Raw genomic sequence first — 13,912 nt, forward strand, 5'->3', positions numbered from 1 at the left:
TTTTCCAGCTGTGCAATGTCCCCTTATCTGTAGTGCATTATTTCTGATCCATAGAGGCAATATGGTACAGCTATTCCCTTCCACAGACTTCACCCTACGTCATATTTGTTTACTACTCTATTGCTTCCATTTATTATCATCCCTGACATCCTCCTTGCCTTCCCTTCATTCACCTTCCTCTGTTTCTCCCCTCCTATGCCTTCCTTGCTAACCTCCATTCCTAGGTACACATATTTATCGACTACCTCCAGCACGTTGTTTCCTAGTACCCATTGGCTACTGCCTCCACTACCAAACTCCATAACCTTACATTTTCTTTCACTAAATTTCAGGTCCCACTCCCTCCCATATGTGTGGGCTATGTGCAGGATCTCCTTCATCTTCTCCTTCCTCTCCGCCATCAGCACTACACATCACCGTGGGCCAGGCACCCTAACCTCTCTCCTCCTATCTCTACTCCTTTCCCGGCTTTCCTAATTCCCACTATCATCTCCTCGAGGTACATGTTGAAAAGCGTCGGGGACATCACACAGCCTTGTCTGACTCCTACATTATTTACTAACCACCCAGTAGTGGCTGCTCCTAACATGAACTGCACCTCATTTCCCTCATATAGACTATTACATTTACTATCTTTTCATCTACACCTACATGTTCTAGCAGTCTAATGAGCTTTTCTCTGTTCACTGTGTCGTATGCCTTTTCAAGATCTATAAATACTAGGTATAACTCCTTCTGCAGCCTGTTCCTTTCAATAATCTCTTTTAAGGTAAATATATTTTCCAGCCCTCCTCCGCCTTTCCTAAATCCTCTCTGCTCCTCTCCAAGCACCTTTTGCAACTCTATCCAGGCCTTTAGCTTTTCATTTATTACTATTCCAAACACCTTTGCCATGGTGTTCATGATAGCTATTGGCCTATAATTTCCTATCTCTGCTTTATCCTTTCCCCCTCCTTTGTGTATCAGAGTTACCCTGCTCTTTTTCCAGTCCTGTGGTACCTCCCCTTCCTCCAAAACCTCCTTGCAGATATTAAAAATAACCTTCCTGACTGCATCTCCTCCATACTTCAGGAATTCTCCGATAATGTCATCTGTTCCTGCCGCCTTCCCATTCTTCAACATTTTCAGTGCTCGCTCTACCTCCCCTATTTCTATTCCTACCTCCTCCATTTCCTTTCTGTCACTGTAGATCACCATGTTCTCTATTCCTCTATCCCCTGTATCTATCTTGATCACCTTACTCCAGTACTCCTCTATTACTGACCTTATTTCTTCCTCTGTTCCAGTCTCCCTGCCCTCTGTTTTCAGTATCACCCTCTGATCCACCTCTTTCCCTCCTAGGTTCCTCTTCAGTCTTTTCCATCCTTCCTTTTCTCTCTCCCCTCAGGGTAGATTGTTTAGTTTCTCTGCCTGCAGTCTCTCCCAATTAGCTATCTTATTAATTAAGATCTGCGTTGCCCTTTGCACCTTCCTATACTGCTATATGCCGTCTCCCATTCCTGTCTGTGCTGCTCCCCTTCTTTCTCTGTCAATTTCCACAACTTTCTTTGCCTTCTGTTTTCTCTTTTTCTATCTCCTATTGCTTTTTCTACTTCTTCATCCCACCAGCCTTTCAGTCTCCTTTTTCCTACCTTGTACTTCTTTATACCTATTGATATCTTTGCCTCCTCTGCTATTACCTCTTTTACCTGTTTTTCCCACTGATCACTTGTCCTGTTGCCCTTCTCTATTTCCCTACATAGCTTTCCATCTAGGCTAGCCCTATGTTTCCCCAGTCAGGATTTAGCGTGTCCCATTTTGTCTTCATCTCCTGTTCCTGTTCCTTCCTCCCTCCTTTTCCACATGTCACACCTATCATTATGTGGTCTGATATATCTACCTCCTCTTCCTCCCATATCCCACATTTGTTTCTCTCCACTGCCTCACTTGCCAGGATATAATCTATAACTGATGCTGCACCTCTGTCCCTCCAAGTTACTGGGTCCTCAAGCTCCCAGTTCTTAATTTTCAGATGAGCTGTCTCCACAAAGTCTAGCAGCATGTGTCCATTTCTATTGACTGGTGCATTATTTAGGCCTATGTGTGCATCAGACTCTCCCATAATTATCCACTTTCCTTTGCCTACCCTGCCGCTAATGGTATTATTCTAGTGTTTGCCCATACTCACCCCTCGCAACCAAAATTGGCTAGGGGGCCATTGAGCCTTCGGGGAATGCGGTGGTAAACATGAAATGCATCGCAAATGCATAGTTTTTGAGTTATGAGGGGTTGAAAAATACCCTAGATGTAGGGAAATTCCTTACAGATACTTAGATGTAAGGAAATTTCATACATTTCGTTTTTTTTTTACAACGTACAGAAACCACGCAAGGTAATTATTGAAAATCACTCCACACCTCGAAAATACGATATTACGCCTCCATGTTGTACTTAAGGGCATATTATACATACGGACGATGTGTTTACATGGCGACGCCATTGCAATATGAGCAGCGTTGCCAACGATCCGGTTAGCAATGATACGCTAGGTGAGACCAGGTCCACCACGCGTGGTTATTTATTATTATTTTTTTTTTGGAACGCACCTTTACCTAATACTATTTCCTATGGTACGCTTAGTTAGCCATTAGCCCACGCATGTGATACCAGGTCCACCACGTGTGGTTATTTTTTTTTAGAACACGCACCTTTACCTAATACTATTACCGATGGTACGTTTGGTTAGCGATGGTACGCTTAGTTTGCCATTAGCCCACGCATGTGAGACCAGGTCCACCACGCGTGGTTATTTTTTTTTTAGAACACGCACCTTTAAGAGGGGGTCAGAAGTTCGTTGGAGTAGCTAAATATGCTCCCCACCCAAATACCCTGAGTTCACGCAGGTCCCCCAAGATCGTTGGGGGAAGGGGATTAATTTGGCTTCTTTACTTTTATTTATTTATTTATTTTTTTTTTACTATGATATATGGAGGCATATTATCGTATTCTTGAGGCGCGGAGTCAATATCCACAATCACCTTGTATACTGGGAATACGAGCCCGTGAAGCAGATTCAAAATCCGGTCAGTAAGGATTCACGTGTTCGAACAGCTCGGGCAAGAGGTTCGAGAGCCTGCACTTCCTGCACAAGCCGCAGTACTGTTAAAGGCTCGGTGTTGGATGGATCCCGGCTAGCCGGTGGTTTTACTTGTGTCAGTGATAAACAATGAAGATACACTGTGTTTGGTGCCACGGACTCTACTTGGAGGACGGAAACCTTGCGATGAGGTGACAACCTACTAGTGAGAGGGCATGAGTGTGATGGAGGCGGTTTATGTGAGCACAGATGGCCGCCGGTGCCACGCCAGATGGTGAGGTGAGCATCGTTTGGTGGGTTCACTACGCTTCTCTCCCAAAACAAGCTTGGAGATCCAGTGAGTGCGTGGTTTTCGTATGGGAAACACTAAATTCGTCGCAAACGCTTATTTTAGTGGTGGTGGGAGGAAAAATTCCCTAAATTTTGGGAATTTCCCTAGATCTAGGGAATTTTTATCACCCCCCCCCCACTAAAAAATACGCGAATGCGACGGATTTCGTGTCCCCCACCCGAAACCCCGCATTCCCACCAGGTCCCCAGGCTTGTAAGGGGGGAAGGGGGGAGTATGGGCAAACACTAGAATTTTACCCCGCTAATTTCCAGTAATGCACCCTACAGCTTCCTATTTTCCTTTCAGTTTTCTGCCCCTTCTACTCCCATATACACCACTGTCACCCACCATTCCTTCTTCAGGTCTGTTACCTTAACTGTGATCAGATCTCCCTTGTTATAACCTAACTTGTTCTCGGTTTCTTCCAATAAGTCTACCTCCGTTACCTTTCTCCCCACCCTCTCCTTCACTATCACACCCACTCCTCCCTTTTTCTCTCCTACTCTCCTTCCTCTCCCTATACACAGCCACTGTACCCTGTCATGCCACCCTGTTTGTCCTACTCCGATCACTTCAATGCTTTCTCCCTCCTTCAACAAAATTCTCCACTTCCCTTCATTCCAGCCTCTTGTGTTCAGGAAGGCAAAACGCATCTGTCTTCTTGTGGCCTCATGCTATTTTCTTTCCTGTGTCACTGCTCTGTGCTGCACCCACTCCACTATGTTCCAGCCTGCCCACACTTTTCCAATGGTGGACAGGTGCACTCCATCACCTGCCCACACTCTTTGCCAGGCCATGTTTTCACTGAGCGTCACACTGCCACTCTTCGGTCTTTTTCATGCACTGCGTGTTCACCCACTTCCTTTTCCAATCGTACACTGTGCCCTCCTTGCTTCGCTTCCTCGGCACACTCATCACGTGCACTTTTTCTGTCACTCGTGATTTCACTCGCTGGACTATTTCCTTCAGCGTTTGTACAGTTCTTTCCTCACCCACAGTCTCTAGGCCATTTCCTCTTCCTTCCACCACGACTAGGTCATCTGGTAGAATTTCCGGTAGGTGCTCCTCTACTACGTCCTTGATCTGTCCTATTCTGGCACCACTTTCAGTCCTGTCCATTATTCTGTAGAAGCCACCTGTTAGGAAGTGGATCTCCTTTCCCACCCCATTCAGGATGCTGTCTCCGAACAGCCACAGCCGTTGCTGCAACTTCCCTGGCCTTCTCCTCATCCACTGCCCGTCCTGCACCTTCTGCCAGGTGTGGTTCCCCACCCCGATCCATGGGGTGAAGTGCTGGCCAGACTCGTCCTTCTTATCGTCCTCTGCTGCTCCTTCTCTCCTCGTCCCTGCCATCTGGGCTGCTGCAGTTGTTTCCTTCCCTTCCTTAGCTACCGACATCTTTCCTGTCGCTCCCTTCTCCCCCCCGGCCTGGACCACTGTTCCCACCTCTGTTGTCTCTCCTGCGGGCCCCCTGCTCCTCACCGATGGCCCTGTTGATGAGACTTCCTCCTCTACACTTACCTCTGGTGTATTTACCACCTCCTGTTTTTCTGCTGCTGTTCCTTTGTCCTTTGGACATGCTGGTGTTGCTGCACCCTGCCTTACCTTCTCTGCTCCTTCTGGTTCCCTCTCAGCCTCTGTCCCTGGTGCAGCCTTCTTCTCCTCCTTTGCTGCTTCTAGGTCCCTCTCACCCTCCATCCCTGTTGTAGCCTCCTTCTCCTTCTCTTTCGTCTCTGCTCCTTCCTCCACCTTCCCTGCATCCTTGCTGGCTGCGGCACCCTTGTGGTAGCTGTGATCCGCAGCCACCTCTGCCTCTGCCTTCACCTCATCACCAGGGGGATGGCTCTCGTCGTCTGCTGTCTCCTCCTCCTCTTCTCCTTTTTTTTCTTGTTCCCTTATCTTCCTTCTTCCACTCTCTCCTTGTTCTAACCTGGCACGCGTCACACACAAACCATATGTTCTGTAGCGGTTGCCTGGACCGCTACTTGAAAGCCAAGCATAGTTGCTTGTGTGCTTTCGGCCACCAAACGGAGCTCTGAGCGTCGCTGTGTCAAGTCCGCTAAGACAGCCTTTGTGGGTTAAAAGAAACAACTGATAACCTGGTGGTGACTCCATGTCGAGGAAATTTATTTTCGAGCATATACATGTTTTATAAATGGCAAATAATTATTTACAGAATTCGATATACAGTAGTATTTACAATTTTGATTAACTGGTGTTCTTATGTGTTTGAGTAACTTTATCATAACATTGGTGATGATGTGGTGAAGGTATTTATGATGTAGTGACCCATAGCGATAGAAGGAAATGTTTGGGAAATGTGTTGATGTAAGGAAATGGAATAGTGTGTGATGAGAGTGGGAGAAGAGAAAGAGAACGTGGCGAGTCAAAGGGTAGACTAAAGAAATGAAGGTGAAGAAAACGGGAAGATTTAGAGGGTCACTACAGTTCATACACTCCTGTGCACTCCTGTCGTATATCTCCTGTGCATAAGTTGGTAACCTTTGAAATTTCATATAAAAAGGAAGCAATGCAGGGGAAAAAGATTACGTTCAGACAGCGAGGTAATTTTCAGCCAGAATTATTGATAAATTCTGTAATGCAGAAATTTACCATTGAATGTTGTGAAATTTGTGAACATGGCTCAGTTTGCAAAAATTGTGCTACCTGCCTGGTTAAGCTATATAATGGTACAGCTAGAGATGAGTATAACAGCCTCTGTCCTCTGATTGAAAAATAGATAGTGCTGAAAGACCATACGCCTTGGTTTAATACGGAAATACTGAGGGCAAAAAGGGAGAAAAGGAAAAAGAAAGACTGTGGCGTGGGCTTAAAACAGATGAGGCAAGAAGAGCATACCAGGAGGCAAGAAACAAAGAAAATCAGCTTGTGATAAAAAGGAAAAAAGAATACTATCGGAACAAGGTTGTGGAGGCAGGGCCTAACATTAATAAACTATGTAAGGTGTTTGATAGTCTGACTGGTAACAGGAAAGTTAACAACCTTCCTGATGGATTCTCGGATGATGTGCTGGCAAATTTGTTTCTAGACTTTTTTGATAAGAAAATTGAGAAGGTTATCAGGAACTTTAAGGCCGACAGTTACCATGGACCTGCTTTGGAAACTTCAGTCCCTGAAATTAAGTTAACAAAGCTTTCAACAAGTGGATGTGGCTGTGGTGAAAACTATTGCACACAGGATGAAACTGACGTACTGTGATAATGATCCCTTGCCGATAAGTGACATCATTAAGGCTCGAACCTTTAGTGATTTCTTAAATATTATGACGGAGATGGTAAACGCTTGTATCGAAAACAAGACTTTTCCCGAGAATGAGAAAGTGGTGATCGTGAAACCTATCGTCAAAGGTAAACTGGACCCACAGTGTTTAAGTTCCTTTAGACCAGTATCCAACTTGATGTTTCTATCTAAGATACTTGAAAATGTGATCTTGGATCAGCTAATGGAGCATCTGCTAGTGGTGCAGGCTTTACCGAATAATCAATCTGCTTACAAGAGGCTTTACTCAACAGAAACTACTCTCTGTTCGGTGGTAAACAATTTGCTTGTACTCATGGATGAAGGGAAGTGTGGTGTTCTGATTTTGTTAGACTTGAGTATTGCGGTTGACATGGTGGAGCAGTCTATTGCTTCAGGATTGTAAAAATATTGGAATTGTGGGTGGTGCGCTGGATTAGCTGAGGAGTTACCTTGAGAACAGAACTTACTGTGTGCAAATAGGTAAATCTTTCTCTGTTCATAAAAGTTTGCAAAGAGGAGTCCCTCAAGGAAGTGTACTGGGTCCAGTCTTATTCTGTGTTTATACTATCGGTCTTTCACATTTGCTAAGAAGGCATAAGTTAATTTTAAACTGTGTGCTGATGATACACAGTTCTATCTGTCGCTGAGTGATGTGGAAAACACTGAAGATAAGCTGAGCAGAATTATGGATGATGTTGGGAAATGGATGAATTCTAAGCAATTGAAGCTGAATGAGGATAAAACTGAATGTTTGATTGTGGGGAAGAACAAGGATCTCAGGAGACTAGATATTTCCACTCTTCGGATAAAAGATGACACTATGACTAAAAAAGTCAGTCGAAGGTTTAGGTGTGATACTTGACTGCACTCTATCATTCAAAGAACAGATCAATCAGGTGGTGAGAACGGCAGGCTACCATCTGAGAAATGTTGCATTTGTCAAGAAATACTTGGAATATAAGACCATGAAGATGCTTATATATAATCACATGATTATTGTTATTATATATAATCACGTGGATTATTGTAACTCACTTTATTATGGCCTTCCTAAATATCTGCTGAGGAAATTACAGCTTGTCATGAACAGAGCTGCAAAGCTAATAAAGGGTCTGCCCCCCCGTGAGAGAATAACACCTGCACTTATAGACTTGCACTGGCTACCCATTAAGGCACAAATAGTCTACAAAATATGTGTCTTGACTTACCAAGCAATGTGACTTGGTAAACCTGGATATTTGAGAAATTTACTACAGGATTTTCATTTGGACACCACCATGTCAGTGAGACACAGTACAGAACGGTATAGACTCTATGAGCCCAGGGTCAACCTGGAACTGGGTTTCAGAGCATTTGAGAAGAGTGCCCCGCAGCTCTATAATGAGTTACCCGGGGATGTTAAAAACAGTGGCAGTCTGGCAATCTTCAAGAAAGCGCTGAAGACTCACTTATTCACTAAATCCTACGACGTCACAAACATGAGGATTGAGAACAACTTTAGGTGCTAATATTACTGTTATAATGTTGGCGGCCCTGTGGAGCGCTGCTACGGCGTCAGACCGGGGCCTGAAACCTCATCAACAGTAAACGGTAAACGGTAAACACTTAAGGACCTTCATGTGCTCGGGCTTTGCCGCGCCCTTCACCACCACCACGCAGCCCACATGGTGCCAGTCGTCACACCTTTCACAGCTCACTCCCTTCTCCAGGCTGTGACCTCCCTCTGGCACTTAGCACAGCCACTGCTGAACATTGTCCTTGTTCCCAAATTGTTCCTTGCTTTTCCAAAAAAAATATGGTTTTAGTGTGCTGCACCTCCGCACGTCCGCCTCCTCCCTCCTCCCAGCTACCAAGTTTGTTGACTCCAGAGTGGCGTCTCACTCGGCACTGACAGTCACTGGGGGAAAAAAAAACAAAAAAGAAGAAGAGGAGATTCAGGTGCTACCTCACTTCTTCAGAAACTCCCTACACTGCTCCCTCACATTCAGCCCTATGTAGTCTCTCTCTCTCTCCTCTCCTCCCTCCCATCCTTCCATTCTATTCGTCCATGCGCCTCCAAGAACCTTTTCACACTTCCATTGACGCCCTTGGTGGTCCACATCTCCCATCAAGCCTCCATTATGACAGGCGTGGGCATCATCAAATGGCACATCAGGATAATCTTTACTTTAAAAGGATAGAATGACTTTCGTCGGTAAAGATGTAGTATAGTATCTGTGTTTACTCACTGTGCTAATCCTGTGTTTAGATAATGAAATATTTACATGACAGACAGTTACGACGGTGGCTGTTACAGATGCACGTCGCCTTGTAACGCTTTAATCTATCTATACCACGGCTTTTTGACCTTCTCAATGGTGGATTTCCAATTTGACCATGCAGATCAAGACAACCTAACACACAAGACAAGACTACACCTTTTCGACTGTAACATGTTTATGAACACACACTAGACTGGTCTCTTGTTATTCTTTTTGTGTCCGATATCACTTTGAATCGCTTCATAGATCCGCCTTCTCTTGATCTTTCCCATATTTAATCACACATGACGCTCTTCAGTTGCATCACTTCACTAATCTTTTTCTCACGAGAATGAAGTGTAGCACTCGAGTATTCATATATTTGTCTTGCAATATTATTAACCCTTACATTTTCCCCCTGTGTAGGCAGAGTCATGGCTGCAGGAACAAGCACAGGCACAGGGCTGGGAGAAGGCCACTAAACTCTCTGGCCGTAAGACAGCCCAGGGCCTCGTCGGCATCCACATAGAAGGCCAGAGTGGGGCCATGGTGGAGGTGAACTGTGAGACCGATTTTGTGGCCAGGAATGAAAAATTTACATCCCTTGTCTCAGAGGTGACCAGAGATTTCTTTGTCCACGGTGGAACGCAAGCGACGCAGACGCTGGGCATAGTGAAGGTAAGGGAATACAGGGGAGGCCTTACATCTCTGTGCTATGTCTGTTTTTATGTATGTGTGTGTTTGTGTGTTCGTTGGTCAACTGGTGGTCACTCAGTTACAGTCTGTTCCATCGGGCGACTAACAAAAGTCCTTCCTGTCGGTGGAGGCTGGGGGAGCCAGGCACTTCCCTTGGTGCTGACTGGCTGGCCAAATTCTGTGTAATTCTCTGAGAAATGTAAATACTACAGCCTCCCAGTATTCCACAGCCACTTCCCTACACACAGGTTTCCAGGGGACATCACATTCAACAGTTATTATTTACTAATTCATGTGATCTCGAGTATTAATAGTTATTTAAATGCATTAAATTATTACATGACCCCTTATCTGCACTTGTTGAGCCAGGTGTCTTCTAATGTGCCTGAAATGAGATGAATTATATATAGGAATTTGAAAGGCCATAGAACTTTAACCTTCTTGTGCACGATAACGTGTTTCGTGTCATCAAAGGGTAAAAGGTCCTGGCGCACGATGACGTTAAACGGCATAAAAGATAAAAAATTTGTTAAAATTAAGTTTTCGTGAAAATGCGCCATATTTGGAAGCGTCATTTGTTGGGATAAGTTTCTTAATGGTAACATATGGCAACCTTTCTAAGGAGCGTAGATGAGGAGCTTTGAGCGATTTTTATTTGTTAGCCTACTCTGACGGGAGAGGAAAAAAATACAGTTTTCTCAGTGTAACTCGAGAACTAATAGGTGTATGAGAAATTTGAGGATACCACAATAATCCTTACTAAATTCCGCTTCGAAACATATATTTGGCTAAAAAGTTGGCCCACAAAATTTCAAACTAGCAAGTGGGGAAGAGTTGGTACTTCGGCCATTGATACCAAATTTATTGGGGTACGATATATCTGTGAGGGTAAAATACGTCCGGGAATGTAGAGTATTGTGGTGGCAAAGAAAGGCCGGTCGGGCCTGAGAAATGTATGATGAGCAGAACAGAAACTTATTGGAAACTTAAGGTGCACAAGAGGGTTAAGTATGATCTGACTATATACTGTCTTTTCGTATGCTTGTATGGTAGATTATTTTTATCGATGCAAATGGCCAAGGCCACTAACTCAGCAGTTGCCTGATTCACCAGACAGAATATTTTACAGACAAGCTGGACAGCTGGATCTCTATTTTTTATGTACATTATGTTATCACTAAACGAAAAGATGGAATAATTACAACACTTTTACACATTACTCCATGCTATAAGACTTTAATAATGGAAATAACTGTATATAGATGTTTCATGCTCTTCGTACCGTCTGTTTTCCAGGGACAAATTATTATTTTATGTATTGATGGATTGAACTCAATGTTTTTCTTCTTTTTTTCTTTTTATATATTTTAAAGAAAATGCATTTACACAGAACCCATAAATAGTTTACTTTCATCATAAATGGTATTTGAGAATGACGCTGCGGCTGCGATTGTCCCCCGTGTCTACCAAAATAATAACAAACCACACGCACGGCCCTGCCTCCGCCTGAGCCTGCTCGCTTGCTCTTCACTGCCTATTCCATCTTTACTGACTGAGGCTGAGGACAGGAGTGAATGTGTGCAGCGGCAAGTGTGTGGGTGGGTGCAAGGAGGGTTTACACCTTCGATTTTGATCGCCAGTTGGGCAGGCTATTTCAGTTTCGCCACATAATTTTTTTTTTCCACAAAGCCAGCTAAAGATAATGTGCTCTAACCTTTTTTATTCAAAGCATAAACCTCTACAAAGGCTAGGTAAAATGCGTGTACAGGTAACTCTCGATTTACGTGAGTATTGTGTCCTTGAAGAGGTCGCATAAATCAAAAACAATGTAAATCAAACAAGAGGTAGGTTTCTATCGAAAAATAAATATTCACTTCATTCAGTGGAGAGAGAGAGAGAGAGAGAGAGAGAGAGAGAGAGAGAGAGAGAGAGAGAATATCCATATCACCGAGATATCCACTCAGGCACTCAGTCTCAGCTTCACTCTTGTGAGGAAGAAATGAGGGACACCATGAGCGACTGGCTAGTATTAGTACTGATACCAAGCAGTCTGGTACCGGTACCGTACCGTATAGCTGGTACAGTTAGTACTGGTACGTTGTTGAGTAGCGTGGCAGCGTGGGTACTGTATTGTTGTTCAAGTGGCGCACGGGAAGAACTGAGCTCAGCTGTGTGGCCGCGGCGTCGTGTGAGTTGCGTGAAATATCTGGTGGCCACTCCATAAAATATCGCGTATATGTGAGAAAACGTAAATTAAACATTTATTTGGATTTTGGACCCGTGTTATTTAAAAATGCAGAAACAAACTCACAGAATCGAGAGTTACCTGTACGGCATATTTGGTATAATACATTCGTAAAAATGAGATAGCTGCAACACACATGCGACCATTGTTTCTGCTCTAAAAGGATGTTAATAATATAGACTCGAGTATATATCGGAAATTATCACAGACAAATAACCAGAAACTTATATTAGTAAGAATATCGGCATTGAAAATCAATATGTATGGTAAACAAGACTTTTTGCGGATGCCACTGCAGAGCGCAACACTTTGTCCAACATGTAAATTAAGCCAGCCGGTGACCCTGAAACGATGAATTAGTGACCATTGCCATTGGCATGTTTGGGATTTATAAGGACTGAGGGTTCTTTGTATACATAAACATTAGCTTGAATATTAATCACAACAGTTGATTTTCACATATTCATGAACTACAGTAGGAATGCATAGGTGCCACATCCATCAAGATTTCCGCTTTGTAGATAGACAGATGACATGAAACGGACTATAGTCTGGCTTGATAGTTGGTCATCAGGACAGCATATGAGTTGTCTTACCCCACTTTGTGATGGTTGAAAATTGTCATCTTGTAGGGGCTGGTGGAACTTGAATCTGGATCCTCCAAGACACTGCGCCCACACATTGACCACTCAGCCACCGCCTTCCATGCTGTGTCTTGTCTCACTGACTGCCTGAGTCTGACTGTCTGACTCACTCTCTGGCTGGCTGAGTAACCCAAACTGACTCTCACTTCCCTTAGCCCAGTAGCAGCGGGGATCATGTTTCTTAGTGGTCCCTCCAAGCGAGAAAATGAGAAAAATCACCTCTCACACAAACCATTTTATAATATATATCAAACCATTTGTGATCAGATTATGTATCATCTATTTTGGGGGGTAAATATCATGGCACAAATTTGCCCTGTCGCTGCAACACGGTGAAGCCACAAATTTGGCCCGTCGCTGCTACCGGGTTAGTTAGTCCTTGTATACACCTGTTTTCTGTCTAGAATGTTTTGTGACCGCTGCCCCACAAGGAGGTTAGAAAAGTCTAGAACCATATGCTAAATAATGACAGATTATATGAGAGCTTCCCAAAATCCGACCAATGCAGCAGCTTAACAGTATGTAAAGCAATCTATTGTTTCAGGAATCGTTCTCTGAAGAGCAGCTCAAGACACTGCCAGTGGGCGATGGCAAGACACTTGGGGACAAACTGGCGCTGGCAATTGGCAGCATCGGGGAGAACATGAACCTTGCCCGGGCCACTCGACTCACCACCCAAGCGACACCCAGTTAGTTGGCTATTGTCACCCCAGTACTGTGGACGAGGACTTGAAGCTGGGACGCTATGGGGTGATAGTGGCATTCAAGGCATCAGGGCCACTAACTGAGGTGGCCAAACAGCTCTGTGTCCACATCATAGGTAAGGTGCATCATGACATTAATGTAGTTCCTCCATATGCTTGTTTTTATGAACAGTTCACCATGAAAGCAATATACCAGAATTTTAAATATGAAGATATGAGGCGTCTGGAGGTAAGGGGCTTACATTGCCAAATCTGCATTTTAGTTATGTACCATGCGATAGGCACACGCATTTTTATGATTTTCAAAGACAGTGGAAGGTATACTGACCCTTACAACAAGAGAATTGAGGGTGTACTAGCAAGTAATCCAAACAAGAATTCCTTATATCATGTAGTGGTTGTCGGAGGTAAAGAGGCGGCATCGCCAGCAGCATGAGAACCAGTGAAGCGCTGGCATTCCCGCTTACCCGCTGTTCGCTAATCACAGGCCGCGCTGCCCACCAGGCGGAGCGCCTGAGTTAAAGCCGGAAGTACAGTCACCTCTTGATTAACACGAAGTTTAAACAACACGTTTTTGATTTAACACAAGTTTGTATTTATGAGATACGATTAACTAACGCTGCTTAATCAATGACGTTACGCGACTCACGCTTACTTCTGGCGGGAACTGCACGCCGCCTGCCTGCCCGTAGTTGGTGTGGTGCGGGGTGGTGTA

General features: G+C 44.3%; 1 protein-coding gene across 1 annotated transcript in view; it reads left to right on the forward strand.

Annotated features, from left to right (window-relative positions):
- Nucleotides 1-13,912, forward strand: part of LOC126999235 (elongation factor Ts, mitochondrial-like) — a 33,956-nt gene that overhangs the window by 12,333 nt on the left and 7,711 nt on the right. The window contains 3 exon segments of the mRNA XM_050861620.1: nt 9,335-9,586; nt 13,038-13,164; nt 13,167-13,313. Coding sequence (XP_050717577.1) covers nt 9,335-9,586; nt 13,038-13,164; nt 13,167-13,313 — 526 coding nt within the window.

Source organism: Eriocheir sinensis, chromosome 16 (genome assembly GCF_024679095.1).
Source record: "Eriocheir sinensis breed Jianghai 21 chromosome 16, ASM2467909v1, whole genome shotgun sequence".
Taxonomy (NCBI): Eukaryota; Metazoa; Arthropoda; class Malacostraca; order Decapoda; family Varunidae; genus Eriocheir; species Eriocheir sinensis.